Raw genomic sequence first — 26,193 nt, forward strand, 5'->3', positions numbered from 1 at the left:
CCACAGCTGGGGACCCCTGGACGGTCAGAGCTGGGGACCCCTGGACGGCCACAGCTGGGGGCCCCTGGACTGTCACAGCTGGCCCTGGAGGAATCTGAGGACAGGAGCCTCCCGGGGTTGGGGCCAGCTGGGAGCAGGGTGGCTCCAGGCCTGCTGCTGTCACTGTCCCTACGAGAGGACAATCCTGGCACCAGGCCCCGGGCTGAGGGCTACTGTCCTGTCATCCAGAGGCTCGCAGGGCAGTGAGGCTGTCTAAACAGACGGAGGAGGGCTCAGCAGAGGCCAGTGCGGGTGTAGACTGGAGGCCGGAACAAGCCCCCCGGGTTTTGTTTCGTCCCGTTTTCTGTGGACCCGCCTAGACCCCTTGACTTTAGACACCAAGCCAGCAGAACCCTTGCCGGGGCTGGGGGTGCAGAGGTGGGCATCCTTAGGGAACTGAGATTGATGGAATATTTGGGGTTCACTCTTAAGGTGGCACGGTTGGAGGCGACTCACCCCCGGAGGACAAGAGCAGGGAGCTGGGCCCCTGAGCCCACAGGAGATGCCCCTCTGGCCCTGTTCTCAAGGTGTTTTTTCTGAGGCCCTGTGAGACTCCCCTTCTGAGGGGGAGACTTTGCAAACGCGGATAGAGTGGGCGGCCCGGAGCCCCTGTGGCTGTGCTTCCTCTCCCAGGGCCCGTCGAGGCCATCTGCTGGCCTGACATGGGTCCAGAAGCTCACAGGAAGTGGGCCTCAGGGGTGTGTGGGACCCAGTGGCTGGAGGGGGACAGGCTCTGAGTCTGAGAGCGGGATTCCGAATCAGTTGCACTTGCCTGTGTGACCTGGGGCCAATTACTTGTTCTCTGATCCTGGGGGGCTCTTCTAAGCCCCAGGGGTGTCCAGAGGACTGAATTCTATCCAGGGCACCTAGCCAGGAAGCAGGGGCTGGTCATGAATGCACTCAGCCTCCAGGATGGGGGACCGGCCCTCCTGGGACCACGCTTGTGAGGATGGCCAGCTGTCCGATGGTCGGTCCCTGCCTGAATGGGTTTATGGAGGTGGAGCACGGGCTGCTGTTTAATGCGGCTGGAGGCCCGGAAAGTGCGGTGGAGATCCGGGTCACCATCCTAGCTCTGCCCCGCTACACGCGCGCACGCACACACACACACACACACACATGTGCACACACGCGTGCACACCTGAGTCCCACGGCATTAGGACACATCAGTGATCCTCTGTGGGCCTCCGTGCCCTGTCCCCGAGGGAGGGGCTTGTCGGGGGGCTCGTCAGGGCCGTCAGTTCAGGCATCCCGGGATCCCCAGGCTGGGTCACAGCAGCAGCTCTCGGGTCTTTAAGCCGCATTTTAAAGAGTCTCTCCCGTCTGGTCCCGTGGGTTCCTGCCCCCACCCCTGGGCCCTTAGGGGGATGTCTGGGATGCAGGAACCAATACAATGGCCATCAGGGCTCAGAAAGTCCCGACGGGGTGAGATGGGGACGCAGTGGCTTCAAAGGACACGGCTGACGGGAGACCAAAGATGGTCTTTGGAGATAAAGGGCTGAGGAGGCGGCGGGGGAAACCACCAGGCCAAAATAGCCCCGGCGCGGCAAATTGTCCAAACACAGGAAGTCGCGTCTGCTTAGGGAGGGCGCGGTCCAGGCGCGGTCCAGAGAGCAAGGTTATTTTCACCTTCTTGGAACTGCCTGGAACAACCAGTGGAGGCCCGACTCCAGACGCCAGGGCTGGGATGCAGACCTGGGGTCTCTCTCAAAGCCTAGGTGGGGGCGGGGAAGCGAAGCTCTTTCCGAGCCTCTTTTCGATGGTTAGGAACCCTCGAGGTCATCCAGGGAAAGTTGGAGATGAAGGACTTGGAGCATCCCTGTGGGGTGCCCGGCCCAGCCTGGCAATCAGCAGGTGCTAGCTTCCCTCCAGACGGAGGCGGTGGAGGGCTGTTGGTTCAGCGATTTCCCGGGTGTTTTTCTCTGCAGAGAGCAGAGCATTTTAGGCGTCGCATTATTGTGCAAAGACGCGTTTCAAGCAGGAGGGCCCCGCCTGTGCTGCGCTGGTGCGAACAGGGGCAGGCATCCCCTCCAGAAAGACCTTTGGTGCTGAAAACCCAGAGGGTTATTTTGAACGGCTAGCTGTCTCTCCACCATGAGTCACGCTGCCTGCTGGCCCAGGAGTGTGTAATTAGATAAAGATGGCGCAGCTCCTCCACGGGTGGGGTGGCAGGGCGGGGCTGAAGCCTTTGGTCCTTGTTCCTGGGGAGATTTAGAAGCTGTTGACAGGAGGGTGGGGGTCATGGTGTTGTGCGGGGCATCCAGCTCTCCCTCCCCGAGGAGGCGCCGCGGGCCCTTTGTTCTGAGACGCCTGGTCTCGGGTGGGTGGGGGGCCCATCTGAAAGGGCCCCCTCACTTTTCAGGAGGACGGGGGAGGACCTTCCGATTCCCCCTGTATGTATGGCAAGGCCGGGGCAGGTTGGGGCGGCGGGGAGGGTGAGGCTACCCGGCGAGGGGTCTCGGCGGTTGTGACCCAGCAACGGACTGCCGTAGGCTTTCCACTCCATTGCCTTGCTCCTTCCTGGGCTCATGGAACCATATCAGTGAATTCATGACTTCATGTCCGTCCGTGGGTAGATTATTTCCTGGTTCTCAGAGCAGGACGTGCCTTCAAGGCCACAAGTGCAGTGTAAGAGCTGTTCTTGTGAAATTCCAGAAGTTGGAAGGCAAACAGTAAACTCCCAGTCAAATCCAAACCGATGTCTCTATCACAGAATCGACTGGAAAGCCTTTTATTTATTTGTTTAAAGGTTTTTTTTTTTTTTTGGTTGTGGTTATTGTTGTTGCTTTCATTGGTCTGGACCGTGTTTTAAAAGTCTTTGCTGAATTTGTTACAATATTAGTTCTGTTTTAAATGGATTTTTGGTATTTTGGCCATGAAGCATGTGGAATCTTAGCTCCCTGACCAGGGATCGAACCCTTAACCTCTGCATTGGAAAGCAAAGTGTTAACCGCTGGACCACCAGGGAAGTCCCTGGAAAGTGTTTTAGAATGTGTGCCCTGCAAACCCTCCTCTAGGCCTGACCTCCGCGGTGACAGAAGGTCCCGAGAAAGGACCTGTGGGTGTGCCCCGTGCGAGGGTCTCAGCTTCAGGGGGTCTTCCGTCAGCCCCTCTGGATGGGAAGGGAAGCAGGGCTGGGCGGTGGACCCATCGTCCCGTGCCCCCTGGCTGGCTCTGGGGGCGGCTGCCTCTCAGGGCAGATCCCGGGCTCCGGGAGACGCCTCCACCACCTCGCTCGGCCCCTGCCGAGTCCACAACGAGCCGGCACATTGGATCCCGAGGTTGGGCCCAGCACACCGACTGGTTCAAAGAAGCAAACAGTCCGAACAATAGTTGGCCGGGCCGCCTGACTTCCGGCCAAGAATCCCAGCCCGTCGCTGGCGGGGACCCAGCTCGGCGTTCCCTTGCTCAGCAGCCCTCGCAGACCTGGGCAGAGGCGTCTGCAGGGGACGCGGCCCCTCCCCCGTCTGCCCCCGGGCTGGTCTGTTTTGATCCCCGGAGGCCCGGTGGCCAGAATCCCTGCTGGGGAAGGCTGCGGGAGATGGTTCCGCGTCTTCCACGCACACCAGGTGCCTCTGAGGTCCCTTCCCGGGGATGGGGGAGGAGGCATCGGTGTGCTCCTGCTGGAGGGGGGCGGTGAGAGGCCTGTGGGTGTGGAAGGGGCCACTATGATGGCGGGGAGCCCCAAGTTCTTCACCCACCCCCTCAGAGCCCCCAGTGGGGCCCCGACAGCTGCAGGGCCGTGTGCTCAGCCAGCTGTTGGGATGGAAAATGCCAGCTCCCCCTTCCTCCTAGCCCTGCCACCCCGGGGGCGCTCCTTCTAAACAGTGGGGACTGGGGCCCCCAGAAAGGCAGCGAGACTGCCCTTCTGCCCGGGGGAGGGGCTCAGGACGGGTACACACAGCTGCGCCCCCTGCCCTGCGGCGATGAGAACACGCGCTTCCACGGAACTCACCCCCTTCTCTGCTTCACCTGCTTTCAGGACCAGGCCCAAGTCCCGCAAGCAGGGTGTGAGCCCCGCGGACATGTACCGGTGGAAGCTCTCGTCCCACGAGCCCTGCAGTTCCACCTGCACCACAGGTACCCGAGACGGCCGGGGGCGCCCGCGAGCCCACCTCCACTGCGGGCGTGAGTCTGGGCTTCGGGGCCCGTCCGCTTGCTTGTAGCCCCGAACTGCCTGCAGTGAGCTAGTCTAGCGTTTTCCTGGCCCACAGGATGTGTGGGGACGTGGTGGCAGTCTGGGTGTCCTCATGACGGGGGGCCCAGCCGCGTGGGGGTCAGTCAGCACCTCCAAGGCTCCCTCGTTCATCTTTCCGTGTTTCGTACATTGTTAGGAAAATCCTTCTCTTGGTTAAGACGTAGGAAATCTCAGGCGGTGAGAAGGAGGGGAGTAGACCCGTGTGGACTATGAGAGAGGAAACTTCTCAGATTCTAGGACCTCATCTGGGGAGGAAACAGCTGGGGGGATAGCAGACCCTGGGGTTGCCTGGACAGACAGACACATGGCATCAGTAAGTGTCAAGTCAGGGCTTGAACCTATGTCTGTCTGCTCACTGGGCCGGCCGCCGCTGCACCAAGACGCTGGCTTGCAGCCCAGAGGCTGGGACCCCACCACCAGCCCTGGTCCCCTCCCCTGTGAGGTCGGACATCAGACCCAGGCGCCGGCCTGCGGCAAACGCAGGGAGACCCCGGGTGCTGCCTTGTCCGTACCTGGGACTTGGTGTTTCGGCAAGACTGGGCTTGCTGCCGCTGCTCCTGCCCCTGCACTCCCACCCCAGCTGGCCGGAGCTCTGGGAACCCCCGCACGCTCTGGCCAGTGTGGCGAAAGAAGCAAGTGGCTAACTGGGCCCTGGGCAGCCGGGGGCCTGGGGGTGACCGGCATCTCAGGAGATGGGGCTGAAGAAGGAGCTGGGGAGACAGCTCTGCGGGGCGCTGAGGGGACCACCGGCTCTCTATCTCAGGCGGGAAGCAGGGCCCATTCCTGCTACGCCGTCCTTCCTCCCCCGAGCAGGGCAGGTGATGGGCTGAGATTGCCCCCTGATATCTCGAGGGTTCGAGGAGGGCTTTGTGGGGGTGTGGTGAGCACTTGGGATGAACTATTTGGTTGTCCACACCCCACGCTCTTAATTGCTGAGTCTCTCCTCTCTACCTGTAAAATGGGACGTCCACCTATCCAAACGTGGTTATAGGGGTAGATGGGAAAGGAAAAATAAGCAATCAGGGTCAAGCTTGACAGCTGGGCGCCGTCAGCAGGACTGCTGCTGCCGTGTGCCACCAATGGGGCCAGGAGCAGCCACAGCACTGGTCCGGGGAGTGAAGTCGGGGCTGAGTGCTGGGGAGAGCGGGGTGTTGGGGGAGCCTGCTTTGAGAGCCTGCTCTCGAAGGGCAGGGTCCCGTTCTGAATCAGGAGCCCCGACGTCATCCCTCGGACCCCACACGTGCCGAGGTGGCCACAGCACATGTGGCGGGGAGTGTCTTTTGTTCCCCTTGCACATGTCCCTGCCCGGGAGGTGACAAGGCTTGAGATCCCTCCGGGATGAAGCCACCCCGGGGGTGAGCTGCTGAGCCTGGCCCTGGGCAGAAGGCGGTCCCCAGGGAGGTCATCCAGGGTGACTCGATGCCCGCAGAGTGCCGGGCAGGGGGTGGGCCAAGGTACACAGTAGGATGCAAGAAGAAAGGAAGTGAGGAAGACAGGTTCTGGCTCTGCTGAAAGGACGCATTCTCCTTCAGACGAGCCCCTCTGGGACTGGAGTGAGTGGCCCCGACCGAGTGAGTTCCCCTTCGCCACAGAGACACCAAATAGGGTGGGCAGCACCCCACAGAAGTGGTGAGCTGGGGTCCCTGCAGACCAGCTCACCTCTGCACACCTGTGGCGGGCTCCTCTCGAAATCCCGCTTGCCGGGGCGCTGACCCCAGGCCAGCTCTGGGCGTTGGGGGAGAGGGTGGTGGTTTACAAACCCTCTGTGGTCCGCGGGGTCTGTGCAAACTTCCACCTCATCACTGGCGATCAGCAGGTCTCCTATGTCCTGAGCCCCGGTCATAGCAGCAAGCATTCCTTCTTTTCCTTAAAGATGCTCTTGAGAGCAGGAGAAAGGCAGGTGGATCAGTTTGGACCCTTCACTTGAGTCACAAGGGATGATTCCCGAGGGCTCTCGGCAACCCCCTGGCCCAGGGCGGGGGGAGTGGACCTGACGGGCTCTGAGATCCCCGGCCTGCGGGCAGAACAGGCCCATTCAGTCCGGTGTCCGGGCCTTCTGCTCCTTTCCTTTAGAGGAAGGGCTTGGTAAGAAGGTTTGAGAAGCCCTGCATTCAGGACTGACACCGCGAGGTGGGTGTCCAGAAGACGGGAGCTGTGCCTCCCGTCCCGCGTGGGGGGTCCCCGGGAGGGGGTGAGTGGCAAGTGGAGGCCTGGAGAGTCTGACCGCCCTCACGTCACCCCCAGCCGGGGACGGCGCTGGGACCAGGAGTCCCGTCCCTCCTGATCAGGACCGGCTGTGTTTCCCCTGGATGACGAGAGAGCAAACAGACACTTGCTGAGGGTCTGCGAGTCCCCTGACTTGGACCTCCCTGGGCCCCAGAACTGGTGTCTCTGGAACATTCTGAGCAGGCCTGGCCAGGAAGCCAGCACCCCGCTCAGTGACGGCTAAAGACGACACAGTCCAGCGCTGGCAGAGAGGAAGCCGTGATTGCAACCTGGCTCGTCCCTCATGGAAAAAAGAAAAAATCCCCGTGTGGGCTGCCTCCCAGGCTGTTTTCATTCCATCCAAGGCTGGGGCTTGGAGAGGCAGGAGCTGCCGGCTCTCAGACACGCGCCCCTGGGCAGGGAGCGCGAGTCGGCAGGGGCCCTTGGTTTACGGGGCAGGGCAACCCCCGAGGGGAGGACTCTGCTCTCTCCAGCATCCAGCAGGGCTGGGTCCCTGCCCCTTGGCACACACACACCAGTGATAATGACAACCACGGCCCCTGACCCCAGCCGTGTTCACACTCGCCCTGAGTCACTCTGGCTCCTTGGCAGGGAGGTAACCACGCACTGTGGAGTGAGTTTGGCCCCTGCGTCAGCCTGATGCCTGGCATGGGGGTGCAGGGCAGGAAGACCGGAGAAGCAAAAGGTGGAGATGGCGGTCAAGGAATGAATAATTTTGGTTGAGGGCTGGCCCTTTACATACGGTCCCCCAACGGGATTTATAGAGTGAAGTGAAATGAAATGAAAGTCGCTTAGTCGTGTCTGACTCTTTGTGACCCCATGGACTTAGTCCATGGAATTCACCAGGCCAGGACACTGGAGTGGGTAGCCTTTCCCTTCTCCAGGGGATCTTCCTAACCTAGGGTTCGAACCCAGGTCTCCCACATTGCAGGCAGATTCTTTACCCACTGAGGCACAAGGGAAGCCCAAGAATACTGGTGCTGTTAGCCTAGCCCTTCTCCAGGGGATCTTCCTGACCCAGGAATTGAACAGGGGTTTCCTGCATTGTAGGCTGATTCTTTACCGACTGAGCTATCAGGGAAGACCTAGATTTATAGAGTAGCAGGTATTTAATCACAAAAATCATTAAAGAAAGTTTGAGAGGGAGCTGGATAAGGACTAGGGCATGCCATGGGAGGGCAGGGAGGATCTGAAGGTCTAATGTCATATCTGAGGAGTCTGTGAAGGGCTGGAATGGTTAGATTATCCATCCATCCATGCACCATCCATCCATACTTCCCCACCTATCCACCAACCTCCCCATTCACTCATCTATCTGTTCATCCACCATCCATCCTTCCACCACTAACCTACCCATCCATCTGTCCATCCACCACCCACCTACCCATCCACTCATCCATCCATCCATCTACCCACCCATCATAATCATTGAATGAATGAATGAGTGACACCTGGCTGGGTTTGCCTCTGCGCCTCTGTAAGGGCCATTCTGAGTTTACTAAAAGCGCAGCGTTTGTGACTTCTTGGGCTTCCCTGGGGCGCAGAAGGTAAAGAATCTGCCTGCAATACAAAAGACCCGTGTTCGATCCTTGGATCAGGAAGATCCCCTGGAGAAGGCAATGCTTACCCACTCCCAAGTAGTCTTGCCTGGAGAATCCCATGGGCAGAGGAGCCTGGTGGGCTACAGTCCACGGGGCCACAGAGTTGGACACGCCTGAAGCAGCCAACACGTCACCTGCTCGTTTCAGCTCGGGGCCTATGATGCAGCACAGGGTGGGCAGGGAAGGCTGTGCAGAGAAGTGCTCAGGCCCCTGGCCCAGGCGGGGAGGGAGCTCAGATGCACAGGCCCGGCCTCGCTGGGATCCGCCCCCAGTCCGGTCAGCGGGACTGAAACCAGGAAGCCCCGAGAGGCCGGGTGACCTGCCCACAGCCTCGGGGCCCGCCTGCCGGCCTCCAGGTGCTCACGGGGGCTCACAGTGCCCTTCCCTTCTCCTGAACCCAGGGGTCATGTCGACCTACGCCATGTGTGTCCGCTACGACGGCATCGAGGTGGACGACAGCTACTGCGACGCCCTGACGCGGCCCGAGCCTGTCCAGGAGTTCTGTGCAGGCAGGGAGTGCCAGCCCAGGTACCTGCCCCCCAGGCCCCGGACAGGGCATGTGCTGGGGGCGGGTGCGCTGGGGATCTGCCATGCCGCGTCCAGGGGGCTGCTCCATCCTGGGGTCTCTGCTCCATCCTGGGTCTCTGCTCCGTCCTGGGGTCTCTGGCCCGTCCTGGGGTCTCTATTCCATCCTGGGGTCTCTGCTCCGTCCTGGGGTCTCTGGCCCGTCCTGGGGTCTCTGCTCCGTCCTGGGGTCTCTGCTCTGTCCTGGGGTCTCTATTCCGTCCTGGGGTCTCTGCTCCGTCCTGGGGTCTCTGGCCCGTCCTGGGGTCTCTGCTCCGTCCTGGGGTCTCTGCTCCGTCCTGGGGTCTCTGCTCCGTCCTGGGGTCTCTGTTCCGTCCTGGGGTCTCTGTTCCGTCCTGGGGTCTCTGGCCCTTCCTGGGGTCTCTGGCCCGTCCTGGGGTCTCTGCTCCGTCCTGGGGTCTCTGCTCCGTCCTGGGGTCTCTGCTCTGTTCCTGGGGTCTCTGGTCCGTCCTGGGGTCTCTGGTCCGTCCTGGGGTCTCTGGTCCGTCCTGGGGTCTCTGCTCCATCCTGGGGTCTCTGCTCCGTCCTGGGGTCTCTATTCCGTCCTGGGGTCTCTGCTCCGTCCTGGGGTCTCTATTCCATCCTGGGGTCTCTGCTCTGTCCTGGGGTCTCTATTCCATCCTGGGGTCTCTATTCCATCTTGGGGTCTCTATTCCGTCCTGGGGTCTCTGCTTCGTCCTGGGGTCCATCCTGGGGTCTCTATTCCGTCCTGGGGTCTCTGCTCCGTCCTGGGGTCTCTGCTCCGTCCTGGGGTCCATCCTGGGGTCTCTCTTCCGTCCTGGGGTCTCTGCTCCGTCCTGGGGTCTCTGCTCCATCCTGGGGTCCATCCTGGGGTCTCTGCTCCATCCTGGGGTCTCTGCTCCGTCCTGGGGTCCATCCTGGGGTCTCTGCTCCGTCCTGGGGTCTCTATTCCATCCTGGAGTCTCTGCTCCGTCCTGGGGTCTCTATTCCGTCCTGGGGTCTCTGCTCCGTCCTGGGGTCTGTGCTCCATCCTGGGGTCCATCCTGGGGTCTCTATTCCGTCCTGGGGTCTCTGCTCCGTCCTGGGGTCTCTGCTCTGTCCTGGGGTCCATCCTGGGGTCTCTGGCCCGTCCTGGGGTCTCTGCTCCGTCCTGGGGTCCATCCTGGGGTCTCTGCTCTGTCCTGGGGTCTCTGCTCCCTATGTGTCTGCTCCTTTCCAAGAAGCTGGCTGTGCAGTCATGGGGGTGCCTTCTTCCCTTCAGTGGGGCTGGGGGCTCCAGGACACTGAGGCAGGACCCCAGGTTGGAGTTAGCAGGGGGGCGGTAGCAGGGCCTGACCGCTCTGGCTGGAGGGAGCCCGTGGGGGTGCGGCTGGGAGCGGGGTGGGGTCGCTGAAGGCCGCACCCCCCGAGGCAGGTGGGAGACCAGCAGCTGGAGCGAGTGCTCGCGCACCTGTGGCGAGGGCTACCAGTCACGCATCGTGCGCTGCTGGAAGATGCTGTCGCCCGGCTTCGACAGCTCCGTGTACAGCGACCTGTGCGAGGCGGCGGAGGCCGTGCGGCCCGAGGAGCGCAAGACCTGCCGGAACCCGGCCTGCGGGCCGCAGTGGGAGATGTCCGAGTGGTCTGAGGTGTGTGCGCGGGCCGGGGGAGGGCGGGGGCCTGCGGGCCGCAGTGGGAGATGTCCGCTTGGTCCGAGGTGGGGGCCGGGTGGGGGGGGTGCGGGAGGGGGCCGAGCGGGCCGGGTGGGAGCCGTGGGCCGGGTAGGGGCCGAGCGGGCCGGGTGGGGGCCGAGCGGGCCGGGTGGGGGCCGAGCGGGCCGGGTGGGGGCTGTGGGCCGGGTAGGGGCCGAGCGGGCCGGGTGGGAGCCGGGCCGGGGTCTGCATGCAGCTAGGGCTGCCGTGAGCCCGCTCTTCCGCCGTCTCCCCGCAGTGCACGGCCAAGTGTGGGGAGCGCAGTGTGGTTACCCGGGACATCCGCTGCTCGGAGGACGAGAAGCTGTGTGACCCCAGCACCAGGCCTGTGGGGGAGAAGGACTGCACAGGGCCCCCCTGCGACCGCCAGTGGACCGTCTCCGACTGGGGGCCGGTGAGGGCAGCCCGGCCGGGTGCTCAGAGGGCTGACCCGTGTGATCACGGGGGATCAGAACCTTGAACCAACACAAGAGGGCCCATTGCGACACCCCCGTTATAAGCTCCCTGCCTGCCTGTCTCTCTTTTCTCCCACCTGGATGAGACGCTCAGATGCCCACTGGGGTCCCCTCTGGGTGCTGGGTGCACAGGGGACTCTTCTGGGGTCTTAGGTGTGATCTTCTCTGTGTGTTTTTCATCGAGCATGCCATCTTTCTATAATTAGAACAGAGCATGGTATTTACAACACGGTTACCGTGGCAACCCCTCCCCACCCCCTCCCCGCTGCCCTGCTCTCCGTGAAAGGAGGTCCGGGGGCCCTGGGAGGGGGCTCTGCCTCTGACGCCGGTGTCCCCCTGCAGTGCAGCGGCAGCTGTGGGCAGGGCCGCATGATCAGACACGTGTACTGCAAGACCAGCGACGGGCGGGTCGTGCCCGAGTCTCAGTGCCAGATGGAGACCAAGCCGCTGGCCATCCACCCCTGCGGGGACAAGAACTGCCCCGCCCACTGGCTGGCTCAGGACTGGGAGCGGGTGAGTGCCCCCCGCCCGGCGGGCATCGAACTGGCCGAGAGCCAGGTGGCCAGGGGGGCAGGTTGGCCAAATGAGGAATTAATTGGAAATTATGATGCCACAATCCACTAAACATTAACTTGAAATAGAAAAAAACAAAAAACAAGAAAGGTAAGAAAACTGCTTAAAACATCCCAAGTCTAAATAGCGCATGTTCGGTGAGGCGTGCGGGGCCGATCCGTTTCCCACGACCCCATGTTCCCGAGGAGGAAGCCCAGGGTTGGGGTCCTTGGGCCGTGGGCCCTGTACGTTGCTTTGTTCTCATGACCTCTGGTGACCTGTCAAGGTCACCAGCTTGCCGTTTTCAGACACACGATGCCCAACCACATGGCTTTCAACCGCTTGGTTCAGGCAGATCGCTGTCAGCTAATTCATCGCCAGGCAAATGGTCATTAACCATTTTGTTTCACAACAGATGGTTTTTCTGCTAAATTGTTTCTGAGCAAATCTGTTTGGGGCCACGTGGTTATCGACCCGCAAGTTCTCAGCCCGTGTGTCGTTGATCTTAGCTGTTACTCACGTGCTGCTGACTGAGCCGTTTTCACGGGCAAGGCTGCGGGCCCCGTGTTCTGGTCTTCCTGACCTCTGGCCCCTCACCCCTAATCTGTCTGCCCTTCCACCCCAGTGCAACACGACCTGCGGCAGAGGTGTGAAGAAGAGGCTGGTCCTGTGCATGGAGCTGGCCAATGGGAAGCCGCAGACGCGCAGCGGCCCCGAGTGTGGTCTGGCCAAGAAGCCCCCCGAGGAGAGCACCTGCTTCGAGAGGCCCTGCTTCAAGTGGTACACCAGCCCGTGGTCTGAGGTGAGCGCTCCCCTGGCCCTCCTAAGGCCAGGCCTGATCTCTGGTCCTGCTGAAAGACCTCCTCTCCCACCCCGAGTGCCCCTCACGTCCCCCGGCTCAGCCTCCATCGGGCTTTCTCTCCCTGGAGGGACTGTCAGTGCTTCCACGTTGGCGAGCGTGAGGGCCGCCTCCTCCAGGAAGTCCTCCCGGATCTCACCTCTGGGATCCCTGCTGCGCTCGGCCAGGGCCCTTTTTTTGGTCTTGCCTTGTAAGCCTTTCAGTCATGCATTTGAAAGCCCGTGTGCCTGACACCCAGCATGGAACAGACAGATCCCAGGTCGGCACTGGGAGTGTGGGGAGCCAGAGTCAAGGCAGGGACACAGACTCTGAGAGGCACGGGGTTGGGAGGACGGTGGGCCCTGGGCAGAGGGAAGCCCAGGAGGAGTGGCGGCCGCCGCCCTGACACCGGCCTGTGGCTCCTAACTCGGCCTCTGGCGGGAGGGTGGCCTGGAGCGTGGCCTCTCCACTCTACAGCGGGGAGCAGACCCTCACCTTCCAGGCCCTTTGGGTGGGCCGGGCCCAGCGCTTGATGGAGGGGCTCCTTTCTTCCTCCCAACAGCACTGTGGGAGGGGGCTCCCCTTTTTGTCCCCTGTGGGGGAAGAAACCCAAGTACAGAGAGAGAACTGACCCAAGTTAGCAGACGCTGGACGCTGCTCTGGGCGGGGGGAGGGACCTGCAGAGTGTCGGAGGCCCGAGCCAGCCCCCACCCCCGGGAGCGGAGGGGCGCGGGGCTGCCTGCAGACGGGGGGGACAGCCCAGGTCCACGGGCCCCCACGGGAGCGGAGGGGCGTGGGGCTGCCTGCAGACGGGGGGGACAGCCCAGGTCCACGGGCCCCCACGGGAGCGGAGGGGCGCGGGGCTGCCTGCAGACGGGGGGGACAGCCCAGGTCTCTGGCCGAGCGAAGGGGGCCCATCTAACCGGAGCTTCTCCCTTCCGGCCCCTTTCCTGCGGGGAGATGCCTCAGGACTTGACCCCCTTCAGGCCCCTCTTACAGTCCAGGGGCGCGTCTAGGCGGAGGTTTTTACTGGTTCTCACGCATCCCCCCCTCTCCTGGGCCGCATCACCAGCCCCCGCCCCAAGGCCCCCCTCCACCTGGGGATGCACAGCTTCCGGGGGTGGGCCAGCGGGAAGGCCCAGACAGGTCTTCGCCCAGGAGCCTGGGGGCACGGGGGGAGGGCACCCTTCACCCTGATGATGGTGGGTGGGCGAGGGGTGACCAGACCGTGGGCAGGAGGACCTCTGTGTCCTTGTCCCTGGTTGGGGTGGGGTCTTTCTCCCCCTGTGGCCGCCTCTGCCTGGGAGGAGGGCTTAGTAAGAACGCGTCCTCCAAGCCGTCCACCCAGAGTGGAGGAGTGGGCTCCAGGAAAGGCCAGATGTGCGTTCTCTCTGGGGGGCGGGGGACGGCTCGGGGCGCCTTGGGGCATCCCCCCCAAAGGCCGATTGTTGTCGGGCTCAGTCCTCCAGGCTGTGCTAGTTCCCTCAAGCTGGGTGTGGGAGTCGGGCTGGAAGCCTTCCCAGTGCCTCTGTGAACAGAACTGGTGGGGGGTGGGGAGGGTGGTCAGGACCGGAACCCCAACCCCCAACCTCCGCAGACTGAGGTCCCAGCTGAGCCTGGGTGATGTGGGGTCACCCACAGCAGGGGCAGCCAGAGGGAGCCACCGCCTCTGGGATCTCGGCGGGAGGACGGCGGGGTAACTGGGGTCAGCAGATGGCCCTGGCATTCTGGGCGGCTTGGCGGGGCTTTCCGAGGGGAACATCTGGATGGGGAGCCGCGGGTGGGGGTGCTGGCTCTGGAAGATGTAGTTAATTGGCCCCCAGCTCTTAACTGGAGTGGGAAGCCAGCCTCCCCCTGGGCTGTGGCCCCCTGTGTCCCGAGCCTCCCGCAGCACAGGACGCTGGAGAGCTGGAACCAAAGGACCCTCCTGGGGGCAGAGATGGGGGGGTCCACGCCCTCACTGGGAAGCTGAGTAGTACGGTGGCGGTGGGAGTGAGGGGCGGAGGCGGGGGCAGCAGCATCTCCTGGTTGCTGGCCTGTCCTTCCTTGGCTCACCACCCCGAGCCCCCGAGCGTCCATGTGTCCTGCGTCCATGGAGACTCAGCACCCTGGCGAGAGGAGGGGAGTCCCACCCCTCCTCTGGCGGACCCCCCGCCCCGCCGGAGGGGTCTCAGTCTTGCTGTTTCTCCCCGGGCAGTGCACCAAGACCTGCGGGGCGGGTGTGCGGATGCGCGACGTGAAGTGCTACCAGGGCACTGACATCGTCCGGGGCTGCGACCCGCTGGTGAAGCCTGTTGGCAGACAAGCCTGTGACCTTCAGGCTTGCCCCACGGAGCCCCCAGGTGAGGACGCAGAGGCGGAGGCCAAGCCGGGGCCTGAGGGATGAGCAGGCAGTCATCCAGGAGGGTCTCTTGGCTCCAGAGACCAAGGCAGGGCGGGGAGCGAAGTCTCTCTCTGGGAGTGGCTGAGTCCAGCTGGGAGCTGCGGGTGGGAAGGGCGGCAGGTGAGATCTGACTGGAGCCTGGGGCCCCCAGGAGCCAGGCCGAGACCCGCCCTTTGCAAAGAGCATCTGGCTTCAGAAGATGGGAGGGCGGCGGTGGGGCAGGGGGCCAGGGCCGGGACAAACTCATCCAGAGCACCTTCAAGCTGGCCACACAGGGGCAGGGTGGTGAGGGCCTGAAGCAGGCTCTGTGGCTCGGGCACCTGGAAGATGCAGGCGGGTCCTAGGCTCCGAGGGGGCACCAGGGCCTGGCAATGAGCTTTATTTTGGACCCACCAAGTGGAAGGGCACCGGTGGGCCTCCTGGAGATGTTCAGGCCTCTGGGGTGAGGTCAGGGCCTCCTCCAAATCCTGGTCCCTGGGTATCTGCCTTCCCTGTGAGCGCTTCACATCACCTGTGGGGTCCTGACTTCCCTGGCGAGGGGTACGAGGGAGGGAGAGCTCCAGGAGGGGAGATGGACGGGGCAGGACCCCCGCCCCGCCCCACTGCCCCCTGACGCGCTGCGGTCCCTTCCCCAGATGACAGCTGCCAGGACCAGCCGGGCACCAACTGCGCCCTGGCCATCAAGGTGAACCTCTGCGGCCACTGGTACTACAGCAAGGCCTGCTGCCGCTCCTGCAGGCCGCCGCACTCCTAGGCCCGGCGGCCGCCCCTCAGAGACCAAGCACCCCGTCCCTGGGGCCGCAGCCGCCCCTTCACGGACACCCTTCCTGCAGGGCGCCCAGCTGTGAAGACGTGACACTGAGCCCCTGCTCTCCCTGGGCAGGAGAGCCCCCCACCCCCGGCGCGCCTGTCGGCACCCCCACCCCGGGACAGAGCTGTGAGGATGGCTCCCCGCCCCCCCAGGGGCCCGGGAGCACGCCGTCTCCCTGCGGGGCCGCAGGCCCAGGAGACAGGCAGGGGCCGCGGGGGAGCCCGGCGCCTCGGGGGACTCCCTGCGGGGCACTCGTAATCTCACGACTTAGCATCGCTCGCCTCCCCGACCGGAAGCTCTTGGCACGAGGGACCCACCGCACTTTACGCCCGGGAGGGGCGTCCTTCTCACGGCCCGAGGCCGCGCTGTCGTCGGGCAGTAATCTCTGTATGTTAATAAAGTGGTTGTATTTATGGTGGCATCGTGGGCTGTCCGGGGCTCTGCCAGGAGGTGTGGGGTGTCTTTCCCGCTCACCGCCCCAGATAGTCTGACGCAGCCTTGTGTGCAGGACTGGGTCTGGGACCAGGTCTGGGGCTGGGTCTGGGACCAGGTCTGGGTCTGGGGCCGGGTCTGGTTCTGAGGCTGGGTCTGGGGCTGGGGCTGGGTCTGGGACCAGGTCTGGGTCTGGGGCCGGGTCTGGTTCTGAGGCTGGGTCTGGGGCTGGGGCTGGGTCTGGGACCAGGCTGGGTCTGGGACCAGGTCTGGGGCTGGGTCTGGGACCAGGTCTGGGTCTGGGGCCGGGTCTGGTTCTGAGGCTGGGTTTGGGGCTGGGGCTGGGTCTGGGGCCGGGTCTGGGACCAGGCTGGGTCTGGGGCCAGGTCTGGTTCTGAGGCTGAGTCTGGGACCAGGTCTGGGGCTGGGGCCGGGTCTGGTTCTGAGGCTGAGTCTGGGGCTGGGACCGGGTCCGGGGCTGGGTCTGGGGCCGGGTCTGGGTCGGGCTGGGGCTGGGGGCACTAGGGCTGGGCTGCAGTGTCTCCCTGAGGAAATGCCAGTCGGGGAGGAAGCAGACAGAAGAGGACAAAAGAGAGGGCGCCTGCAGGGAGGGGCTCAGGGGGCTTTGGACTCAGGTGCTCGAGTCAGAACTGGGCTGTGGGGTCTAGGGGCCCGTGGGGCCCGAGGGGCCTCCAACACCCGCGCCCTGGGGGGAAGCTCCCACCTCCGCCTGTGCTGGGAAGATCATAAGGGGTGAGGCAGGCGGCGGTGGGGGGGAGGCACAGCGCGGGCCCACGTGGGGAGCTCAGGACACAGCCCTCGTTACTACTGCTCCTGGGCCTCCTAGAAGAGCCACTTCATCTGGACTGGCGGGTGCCGGGACACTGGCGGGCTTCCCAGAAGAGGTGATGTTTCGGCTGGTCCAGCCGCAGGAGTGACTCTAAAGCCTCCAGGGAGAGGGGTGGGTGTTTATGATGCTGAAAGCACCTTGGTTTGGCCGCAGCGGAGGAGGGAGGGTCTGGCTGTCTGCCGACTGAGGGACAGCGAGCCGGCCCCGGGCACGGATGCCGCGGGGAGGGTCTCCGTCCGGGACAGGAAGCAGCGAGGTGAGCGGCTGTCCGGCTGCTTGGCTGGGATGCAGGGCCTTCTGTCCCCAAACCGGGACCAGAGCAGGGTGGGCCGCAGTGTTTAGGACAGCGTCACAGTTGGGTGAGTGGCCGTGAAGGTGGAGGCCTGTGGGGTGGGCTCCCTCAGGGTCAGCGGCTCGGTTCCAGTGGAGGTGGGATCACGGCAATCCAGGGGCCCAGGGCTCCCTGACATACCCCACCATCACGCCCAGTCACTCCCCGCCTTCCCCCTCCTCCCCACCCCCCAGCACCTATAGTGTGCATTCCGCACCCCACATCCCGCATCCCTCATCCCACATCCCGAATCCCGCATCCTGAATCCTGCATCCCGCATCCCGCAGGCCAGGTTCTGTGCCCAGAGCATCCTCTCATCCTCCTCAGAGCCCCGTGAATCCCGTGTCATCACTGCCCATTGTGTGGATGGTAAGACCGAGGCCCACAGAGGTCGGTCACTCGCCCCAGGTGCCACAGCTCCTCTCCCCCAACCCACGCTCCAGGACCTCGGGGTTTCAGGCCAGTGGTTTCCAATCTTTTAAGATGGATACAGCCACCCCAGGAAAGTCAAAACCCAACATGGCTGCGACCAGGACCAGTCCCTCTGGGCAGAGCCTTGACCCCTGGGGCTGGATGGGAAGGAAGGGCCCACTCTGTCTGGGGTTGGGCTGGACGCAGCCCCTGCCAGGAAGCTCAGGAGAGGAATCCCGGGCAGACCAAAGACAGCGGGCGAGGTGTCGGAGAGTTTTATTGGCTCACGATTCTGTCGGGGAGCAGGTAGCTCCCCCAGTCTCCTCAGCGGAGCTGAGGGAGAGCTTGGATGGGTGTGTGCGTGTTGATGATGTCAGATGGATCTAGGAATCTATACAGAGGCCAGAGACCAGACAAGGAAACAGCAGACCGAACAGAACGGCCACGAGAAGTGCCACCTCCGGACCCTTCCCCCACCCCCCTCCCTCCCCACCCCCACCCCAGCCAATACATCAGAAAGAAACTCGTGGGGTCTGACAAGGGAACGGGAAGCTTGGGCATGAATCCATCAGCGAGTCCAAACGGAGGCAGGAGGCGAAGGGAAGACGAGGGGAAAAAAAAATCGAGAATGCCCGAAATAGGACGTCTTCCTAACTCTGCTCACGTCCGGAGTCACAGCTCAGCAGCGCTTCCGAGAGAGCGGGAGCTGTGGTGCCCACGCGGGGGGAAGCCGCTGGCCTTGGAGCTCGTCTTCTGGGAAGCCCGCTTGGCTGGGGGGCTCGGGCTGTCTTCTTGGGCAGACGGGGGCTGCCCTACGGGGGTGTTGGGGGTGCTCCATGGTGGGACCCAGAGGCAGTGGGGGAGAGAGAGAGAGAGAGAGCGGGCCCAGGAGAGGGCGGGGGCTCTGGGGGCCAGGCTGCAGAGAGAGGAGACAGGGCCTCTGAGCGGGGGGCTGTGTTCCCCACGGCAGGCGCCCCTGGGTCACGGCAGGCATCCCTGGGTTTGGGGCAGCTCTCTGGCTGGGTGGAGGGAGGAGCCGCTGGGCCTGAGGGGGCCTGGTGGGGGCTGAGCTCAGCTGTCCTCACCCGGGGGGCCGGGGGGTTGGGGGCCAGCGCACGGAAGGGCAGCCTGAGGCCTGGCTCCCAGGTCCTCCTGAGACCCGCCAGGTGGGAGGGTGTCTCAGGTCCCATGGGGCATCGGTGGGGCTTTCCGCCTCTGGTGCATGGCTCTGTCCGCCTGGCCACGTCAGGGCTGAGGAGTGGGCTGCGTGTGTTACTTCTGAAGTGGGAGTGTTGGCACACGGCCTCCTCCCCACTCCACTTTCACCAAAAAGCCAGTTGGGGGCTGCACTTCCCAAGAAACCCCCCCTTTCTCTGGGCATCAGCAGGGAGGCGGGCTCAAGCAGGGTCTCAGCTGCAGTGGAAGCTGGGGTGTGTGGGGATGGCGGGGGGGGCCTCATTCAGGGGGACAGGAGACTTGGCCCCCAAGGCTTGAGCTGCAGGGCCCCAGCCTGGCGGCCGCCACGTCATCCTTAAACAAGTAGGTAACCGAGACCCAGGGAGTCCCCGTCCCCTGGCCCCTTCCTGACGGCAGCCCTGGCATCCGCAGCCCAGCATCCACGCCCCAGAGCCCCGCCTCATTCTGCTGCCCGGGCACCTGGAGGCCCCACCTGCGCCCGCATCACGCCTGCCTCCCTGCAGACCCAGGCCCCGGCGGCTGCTGCCCGGGGCGGCCCCACCGGCCTTCACAGGGTCTGACCCCTTCAGGGAGCCCCGGAGCGCCCGCAACAATGGGCACATGAGGAGCGCCATGTTCGGGGCCCTGGGGCCAGGCGGGGACCCCCCGCCATGGTCTCAGGCCCTGCCGGGGGCGGGGGGCGCACTCAGACGTCGGTGCTGACGCTGCGGCTGCGGGAGAAGGCCTCCCGCATGGCCGACAGGCGGTTGGGGTTGAGCGCCTGCAGCCCCCCGAAGGCCCCGGGCGGCGGCCCCACGTCCTCCTGGCTGATGCTCCTGTAGGCCACGCGCTCCCCCCCGTTGCTGACGCCCTCGTCCTCCGGCTCCTGCAGGAAGAAGGCGGGCGGCTCGGAGCGGGAGCAGCTGCGGCAGAGGGCGCGGGCCTGCGGGGACCTCTGGCTGAAGGAGGTGGAGGCGGCCGGGTAGAGCGCCGGCCCGTTACTGAGCACCAGGTTGCGGTTGGAGTGCAGCGGGGGCAGGTGTGCGTGCACCGCGAAGTCCGGCTCCTCTTCGTCCTCCTCCGACTCGTCCTTCTTGCAGCAGTAGTACTGCGGGCAGAGGGCCGCCATGACCCCCGGCCCCCCACCACCCCGGCCCCCCGCGCAGGCCCGGGAGGGCGCCGGGACGCCCCCGGCTCAGATGCCCGTGTCCCCACCACGACCACGGAGGGGAGCGCGAGACCCAGGCGCCCCGAACTCCTGGGGTCCCTAAATGAGGGGTTCTCGCATTTCACCCCTTCCCTGGTGGCTCGGCTGCTAAAGAATCCGCCTGCAATGCAGGAGACCTGGGTTGGGAAGATCCCCTGGAGAAGGGAAAGGCTACCCCCTCCAGTATTCTGGCCTGGAGAATTCCAGGGACTGTACAGTCCATGGGGTCGCAAACAGCCGAACACGACTGAGCGACTTCCACTCACTTTCGCTCATTTCGCCCCACAGCAACCACGGGGCAGGGGCAGCGACCATGTCCAGTCTGCAGGCGGGGACACTGAGGCCCGGGGGGCGGGGTTCAGGCAGCCTGAGGGCGGCAGAGCTGGAGTCTGGCCCCAGTCTAGCTCGAGGGGGCCGGGCTGCACTGTCTTGCCCTGCACACCCGGCTTCTCCTCTCACGAAGACACGGGGCCCAGGACAGCCGTCGAGGGTGGGCAGGGCAGGGAGGCCCAGCTCGAGGGCTCACCACTGCGCCCCGCCTGGCAGCTGTGTGGCGTCAGCTAAGGCCCTCACCCTCTCTGACCCTCAGCAGCCTTGCCTCGCAGGGCGTCTGGGACGCTACCACCGAGCCCTCACACGCGGAGGCTGGGCAGGGCTGGTTGCCTTGCACCTTCTTGGAGGCCTCGCCCTGGGCGGGAGCTCCCGCCCTCTGCAGGGTCCCACCCTGGGCTCCCCTCCACCCCCCACGCTCCCGAGTACCTGGAGCCGGCAGTAGCACAGAACCGCGATGATGCAGAGCAGAATCACAGTCGCCAAGATGCCCCCGGTGATGACCACTGTCCCGGCTGTCATCCGCCCCCTTCTCCATCAACAGCCTGCAACACACGCCACCACCTTCACTGCCAGCTCATCGCAGAAGGAGCCTGTTCTAGGTTAAGACGCTAAGCAAGAGCTCTAAAAGGGAAAACAAACCCCCAGGGCCGGCAGGAGGCAGGGGCTTGGGGCGGGCTGGGAGAGCACCCCCTGCCCCATACAGCACTTCCCACGTCTGCAGGAGGGGATGCTAGCAGCACACAGCCTTGCTCCTGGGGTTCCGCGAAGGCTTCGTGAGCCTCTGCGTGAGCGCTCCGCCGAGCACACTTGCACTTGGGTGGGTAGCTCGGGCACACGTGTGTGCGTGCGTGCTCAGCTGCTTCAGTCCTGTCCGACTCTTTGTGACCGACCCCATGGGCTCTAGCCGCCAGTGTCCTCTGTCCATGGGATTATCCATGCAAGAATACTGGAGTGGGTTGCCATTTCCTCCTCCAGGGCATCTTCCCAATCCAGGGATCGAACTGGTGTCTCTGACATCTCCTGCATCGGGAGGCAGGTTCTTTACCACTAGCGCCACCTGGGAAGCCTGGGCGACCAGCTCATGCGTTTAAAAATTGACCCCAATGCAATCAGGCTGAATGTACGGTTTTGTAACCTGCTTTATCACCTATTCCGGCTCATCCTTAGTTTTCCTTATCGTTAAATTTTCTTCTGCAACGTAATTTTGAACCATATTCCACTTTATAACATAAACGATCCCTTTCCTTTAAAATATCAAATTACACATCACAGAAAATTTACCATCTTAACCATTTTAAAAAGTCTAGGTCAGTAGTGTTAAGTGTATTCAAACTGTCTGCAACCGATTTTCAAAAGTTTTTCATCTTTCAAAACTGAAAATCAGCTCCCTTTTGATATTGAGGCTGTTGACATTAAACAATTCTTAAGGGACCTCCCTGGTGGCCCAGCGGTTGACTCCACGCTGCCATGCAGGGGTCTAGGGCTTGGTGATGAGTCTGCCTGCAATGCAGGAGACCTGGCTTCAATTCCTGGGTTGGGAAGAAGCTCTGGAGAAGGACACAGCAACCCACTCCAGTATTCTTGCCTTGAGAATCCCCAAGGACAGAGGAGCCTGGCGGGCTACAGTCTATAGGGTGGCAAAGAGTCGGACACGACGAAAGCAACCTAACACGCACGTCGTGTAAATATTCCCGCTGTGGCCCATTCCAGGTGACCAAGGCTTAACAAGGGGCTTTGCTGAGTACACCTTGTCTCAACCTCCCAATCCCTTCCATTCCCCTCACCCCGGGAAATCGCATGGCAGGGGTAACTGAGTCCATTAAAGGAAATCCCAGAGCATATCAGTTCATTTATAAACACTTCCGTGCAGAGTCGGACAGGTGAGGACCTTTAACAAGCCTCCACTCAGCTCCATGACGCTTTTCCACAGTTGGCTTGTTCAAATCCAGACCCAGTTGAGTTTGGCCCTTTTGACTGTCGTTTCCCTTCATCCCCCTCCCTGCAGGTTGCTTACAGAAGAAACTGGGTCATTGATCTCACAGAATTTTCCATGTACGAGAGCTGGCTTGCAGTTCCTCCAGCAGCATTTCACGCGTTCCTCTGTCATGCTTCTGCCCTCTAAATTGGCTTCCCACCACATCACTTTTAGGGCCCCAGGACCGCTGTTCCTCTTGTCGTGATGTTAAGATGAGCCCGCGTGTTCAGCTGCTGTTAGCCCAGGCCTCCCCGCCAGCTCTCCCTCATTCTCTCAGCAGCGGCCGGGAATCCCTGCCTGGATCTGTTGTTTCATTAGGCGCTGCAGACAGAGACTGCTCGGACGCTATCACTTGTTCTGCGCGTATCAGCTCCGACTCTTCTCTAAAGAGTTTTCCCTGTTACGCAGCCGGTAATATTAACAGACTGTCTGCAGAGGAAAAGCATAGATGCTCAGCTTGTAAATTTTCCAGTTTTCAGAACAAGCTGGCACCCCATGAGGGCTGTGGTTGTTTTACAGCATCATCTTGTTCTCACTGATTTATACATATTTGATGTGTTTCAATGCACTGCAGCCGCTATTCTTTTCGATGTTTAAGTGATCTCCCTGGGACCAGGGGTTTGGCCTCCACGTTGACTGCAGTGTCACTTTGATGGTGGTGGTTTAGTCACTGAGTCTTGTTCGACTCTTTTGCGACCCCGTGGACTGTAGCCCGCCAGGCTCCTCTGTCCATGGAATTCTCTAGGCAAGAATACTGGAGTGAGTTGCCTTTCCCTTCTCCAGGGGTTCTTCCCCACCCAGGAATCAAACCTGGGTCTCCTGCATTGCAGGCAGATTCTTTACCGACTGAGCCACCAGGGAAGCCCCAAAGTCAGTTTAATGGGACCCCACTAATCCTCGATGGCATGTTGCTTTTAGGCATAAAATGTCCCAGTTCTTCTTGCTGCAGTCCTGGGATGCTCAGCTCTCTTGCTGGGAAGTGGTTCTAGAGACCACAGTCTGGGCCCTAGAGGAGCTAGTTGCTTCTGGCTTTGCCATGGTTCTGGGCTTTTTCAGTGGCCAGATCTAGGAAAGACTTTTCTTTTAAGGGAGAGAAAAATGAACATGAGTTTATACTGATATTTCCACTTAAAATTAGAGATGAAAGGGTTTTTCCATGTTAAAAATGTGATGTCTATGTGACTTTTACAGTGCAAGTTTTATTTCCTCATAACATACACTTCATCACTTACTTGCTTTTTCCCATTTAAAAGTTTCCTTACCAAAGTTTTTACTAACAAGACTACTGAATGGAATTTGATATTTGTTATTCTTTTTGTTTTTGTGCCCTTAGGGATGTGAAGTAAAAAGACTGTTTCGAAGTCACTTAAAATAATTCTTAGGATGCTTTTTTCCCCCCACTACCTCGATATTTAGGTTCATTTATTTCATTTAGTTTTTACTGTCTTAAAAAGAAAAACACACTGATTTAGCTTAGCTTTTTTTTTTTAAAGGTGGTTTTAGTATTTTAAAGTCTTTACTGCATTTGTCACAATATTGCTGCTATTTCTTTTGGTTTTTTGGCTGTGAGGCACACGGGGTCTTAGCTCCCTGACCAGGGATGGAACATGAACCCCCTGCATTGGAAAGTGAAAGCGTCAGTCGCAAGTCATCTCCGACTCTTTGGCAACCTCATGGACTGTGCCCACCAGGCTCCTCTGTCCACGGGATTCTCCAGGCAAGAACACTGGAGTGGGTTGCCATGCCCTCCTCCAGGGGATCTTCCCAACCCAGGGATCAAACCCGCGTCTCCTGCACTGCAGGCGGATTCATCACCATCTGAGCCCCCAGGGAAGCCCCTGCCTGCACTGGAAGGTGAGGTCTTAATTAACCACTGGGCCTCCAGGGAGTCACCAGTCCACTTTGTTCACTGCAGAAAACATTTGGCTCCAAAGTCAAAAGCATAAAACCAGGTGCATTCAGAGAGGTCCTGCTTCCTCCCTGCTCTGCCCCGAACTGACAGTTTCACTGAGCTCTGGGTTTGCCCTTCCATGGCTTCTTTCCAAAAAGGTAAGCAAATACAGATTTCTGTCCCTGTCCTAAGCGAACGTGACATTCTGTCTGCACCCTCCACACCTTCGCTGGTTACGCAGACATCTCTCCCCAGATGCCCAGGTTCTCCTAGACGAGAGACTGTCCACAGGGACCCCTGTCACAGGCCCCGCCGCATGGAGGGGCCCCGCTCGCTCAGCCAGGCCCCGTGGGCCAGGAGCTGCATTACATCCCAGGTTCCTGGGAACGCGCAGTGAAGAGTTTTGTGGTGTGCACGTTTCTAAAGTTGCTGATAAGCCTTGCCAAAGACTTGCTGGAATTTGGGCTGATTTTCCTTCTTCCAGGAATGTGTGAGAAGAACTGACAGACGGGGCTTTCGTCGGGAGACTCAGGGGGTCTGGCAGGCGGAGGGTCAGGGGTGGGGGGACCTGAGCCCCGCGTGGCGAGGCTGGAGGCTCAGGGGGTCCCCGCAGGCTAGTCTGCAGGGTTAGGGAGCCTGGCGGGGAGGGGCTGGGCAGGGGTCCCGCAGACCCCGGTCCACAGAGGAGGGCATGGACGTGTCTGTGGGGTCGGGCCCAGCCAGCACTGTGTGCCAGAGGCCACGCGGAGAGGGGACCCCAGACTCCGAGCAGACAGTCAGAGGGACAGAAAGGTAGATCCAGACAGGCCCGGAGCAGCGAGACAAGACCCAGATTCACAGACAGCTCCAAACTCAGACAGACAGAAGTGTAGACAGGCAGGTCCAGACAGCTGGGCCCACGGGGCCCGGTCAGGAAGACACAGCACAGGCCACACAGACGAAGCAGCAGCCCCAGGGACCCCTGCATTCCTGGGCACCCTGCCGGGCAGCTCCGACCTCCCTTGGCCCCCAGGGGGGCTGAGGCCAGCTGGCCCACCAGCCCTGCCAAGGGTGCAGGCCGACCGGGGCCTGATCCAGGGAGCTGGTTGTGCAGAGGCGGCGGCCAGCGGGGGATGCTGGCCAGGGGCCAGGCCTGTTGTCCAGATGCACTGCACGCCCTTCACGGAGGTGAGGCAAAGCGAAGCAGGCGGCTGCCGGCGAAGCGCCGGGCCCCATGTGCCCCCACGCTGCCCTCCGGCGACTCACAGGGACACCACAGCTCATCTCAGCCTGACCCTGGGGTGGCCAGAGAGTGGGCAGTGGATGGGACCCTGGCAGCCCTCCCTGGCCTCCCCCAGGGGCGGTGGGGGGGCAGCACAGGCATTGGGACCCCGAATTTGCAGATGAAGAGACTGAGGTTCAGAGTTGGCCAAGGTCAGTCCCACTGGCTGAGCCAAAGCCCAGCCCCCACGCGAAGCATGCGTGTCGTTCCGTTAACGGGCCCATCACAGCTGAAGGCCATGTGGGACCCACCGCCTGCCGCAGGGAGCCCAGGGTCTCCCGGGCCCAGAGGGTCCCGCAGCCTCGTGCGCACTGCTGCTGCCCCTCTGGACACCGCTTGCCAGGGACAGGGTGGGAAGGACTCACCCCACCCCAGCTGGGCCGGCCCTCTTCTCTCTCCCAGGAAACGGAACCGGGGCCTGGAGACTGGCCAGTCCCCACTCCCTGACCCTCGGTGGGTGCCCAGACTGCAGCAGGGCAGCCTGGGTGTGGAGCCAGAGGAGCCGGGCCGCGGGAGGACAGGACAGAGAGGCGGCTGTGGGCCCGGGGTACAGGGTCCCAACCCTCCCTGGGGTCTGCGGGGCAACTCGCTGAGAACACGCCGCCTTGTGTGTGTCTCTGCTACTTGCATCCCGGAAAGCTCACCATGGTCCTGTCTCACGGATAAGGGGACTCGCCGGCCAGGGGAGAGGTTGGGGAGGCAGGACAGGAGGGAAGCCGGACCCCGCCCCGGCAGGCAAGCTGCTCCCCGTGTGGCCCTGTCTCCTGCCAGTTGCAAGGACAGGGCTCCAATTGCTTCCTTTTCTCTGGGCCTCAGTCTCCTCCTCTGCAGAATGGGAGCGCACGGGAGGATTCCGCCAGAAGGCAGGTGTGCTGCGCTCGGACACACCTCCCTCTCTGCATCTAAACCTTCCACCGGGTCCCCGAGGGTGTGGCCACGCAGTCCCCTCCGGGTCTGAGACACAGATGGCCCCTCGGTCTTCCTGGCTC

At 62.3% G+C, this 26,193-nt stretch overlaps 2 protein-coding genes across 6 annotated transcripts in view; one reads left to right on the forward strand and one right to left on the reverse strand.

Annotated features, from left to right (window-relative positions):
• ADAMTSL2 (ADAMTS like 2) overlaps positions 1 to 15,758 on the forward strand; it is a 36,255-nt gene extending 20,497 nt beyond the window's left edge. For 2 of the 5 annotated variants that reach the window (XM_043470059.1, XM_043470061.1), the window contains 8 exons: positions 4,019 to 4,164; positions 8,463 to 8,589; positions 10,022 to 10,235; positions 10,537 to 10,692; positions 11,096 to 11,266; positions 11,931 to 12,107; positions 14,341 to 14,485; positions 15,162 to 15,758. In XM_043470059.1, coding sequence (XP_043325994.1) covers positions 4,019 to 4,164; positions 8,463 to 8,589; positions 10,022 to 10,235; positions 10,537 to 10,692; positions 11,096 to 11,266; positions 11,931 to 12,107; positions 14,341 to 14,485; positions 15,162 to 15,280 — 1,255 coding nt within the window. In that variant the 3' untranslated portion in view covers positions 15,281 to 15,758. The remainder of the gene's footprint in view (positions 1 to 4,018; positions 4,165 to 8,462; positions 8,590 to 10,021; positions 10,236 to 10,536; positions 10,693 to 11,095; positions 11,267 to 11,930; positions 12,108 to 14,340; positions 14,486 to 15,161) is intronic. The other 3 variants (XM_043470060.1, XM_043470064.1, XM_043470063.1) reach the window with 2 other exon arrangements.
• Positions 15,759 to 17,620: 1,862 nt separating this feature from the next.
• FAM163B (family with sequence similarity 163 member B) overlaps positions 17,621 to 26,193 on the reverse strand; it is a 29,332-nt gene continuing 20,759 nt past the window's right edge. The window contains exons 2-3 of the mRNA XM_043470118.1: positions 20,504 to 20,619; positions 17,621 to 19,645 (exon numbers count right to left, since the gene is read on the reverse strand). Coding sequence (XP_043326053.1) covers positions 19,244 to 19,645; positions 20,504 to 20,596 — 495 coding nt within the window. The 5' untranslated portion in view covers positions 20,597 to 20,619 and the 3' untranslated portion in view covers positions 17,621 to 19,243. The remainder of the gene's footprint in view (positions 19,646 to 20,503; positions 20,620 to 26,193) is intronic.

Source organism: Cervus canadensis, chromosome 5, assembly GCF_019320065.1.
Source record: "Cervus canadensis isolate Bull #8, Minnesota chromosome 5, ASM1932006v1, whole genome shotgun sequence".
Lineage (NCBI taxonomy): Eukaryota > Metazoa > Chordata > Mammalia > Artiodactyla > Cervidae > Cervus > Cervus canadensis.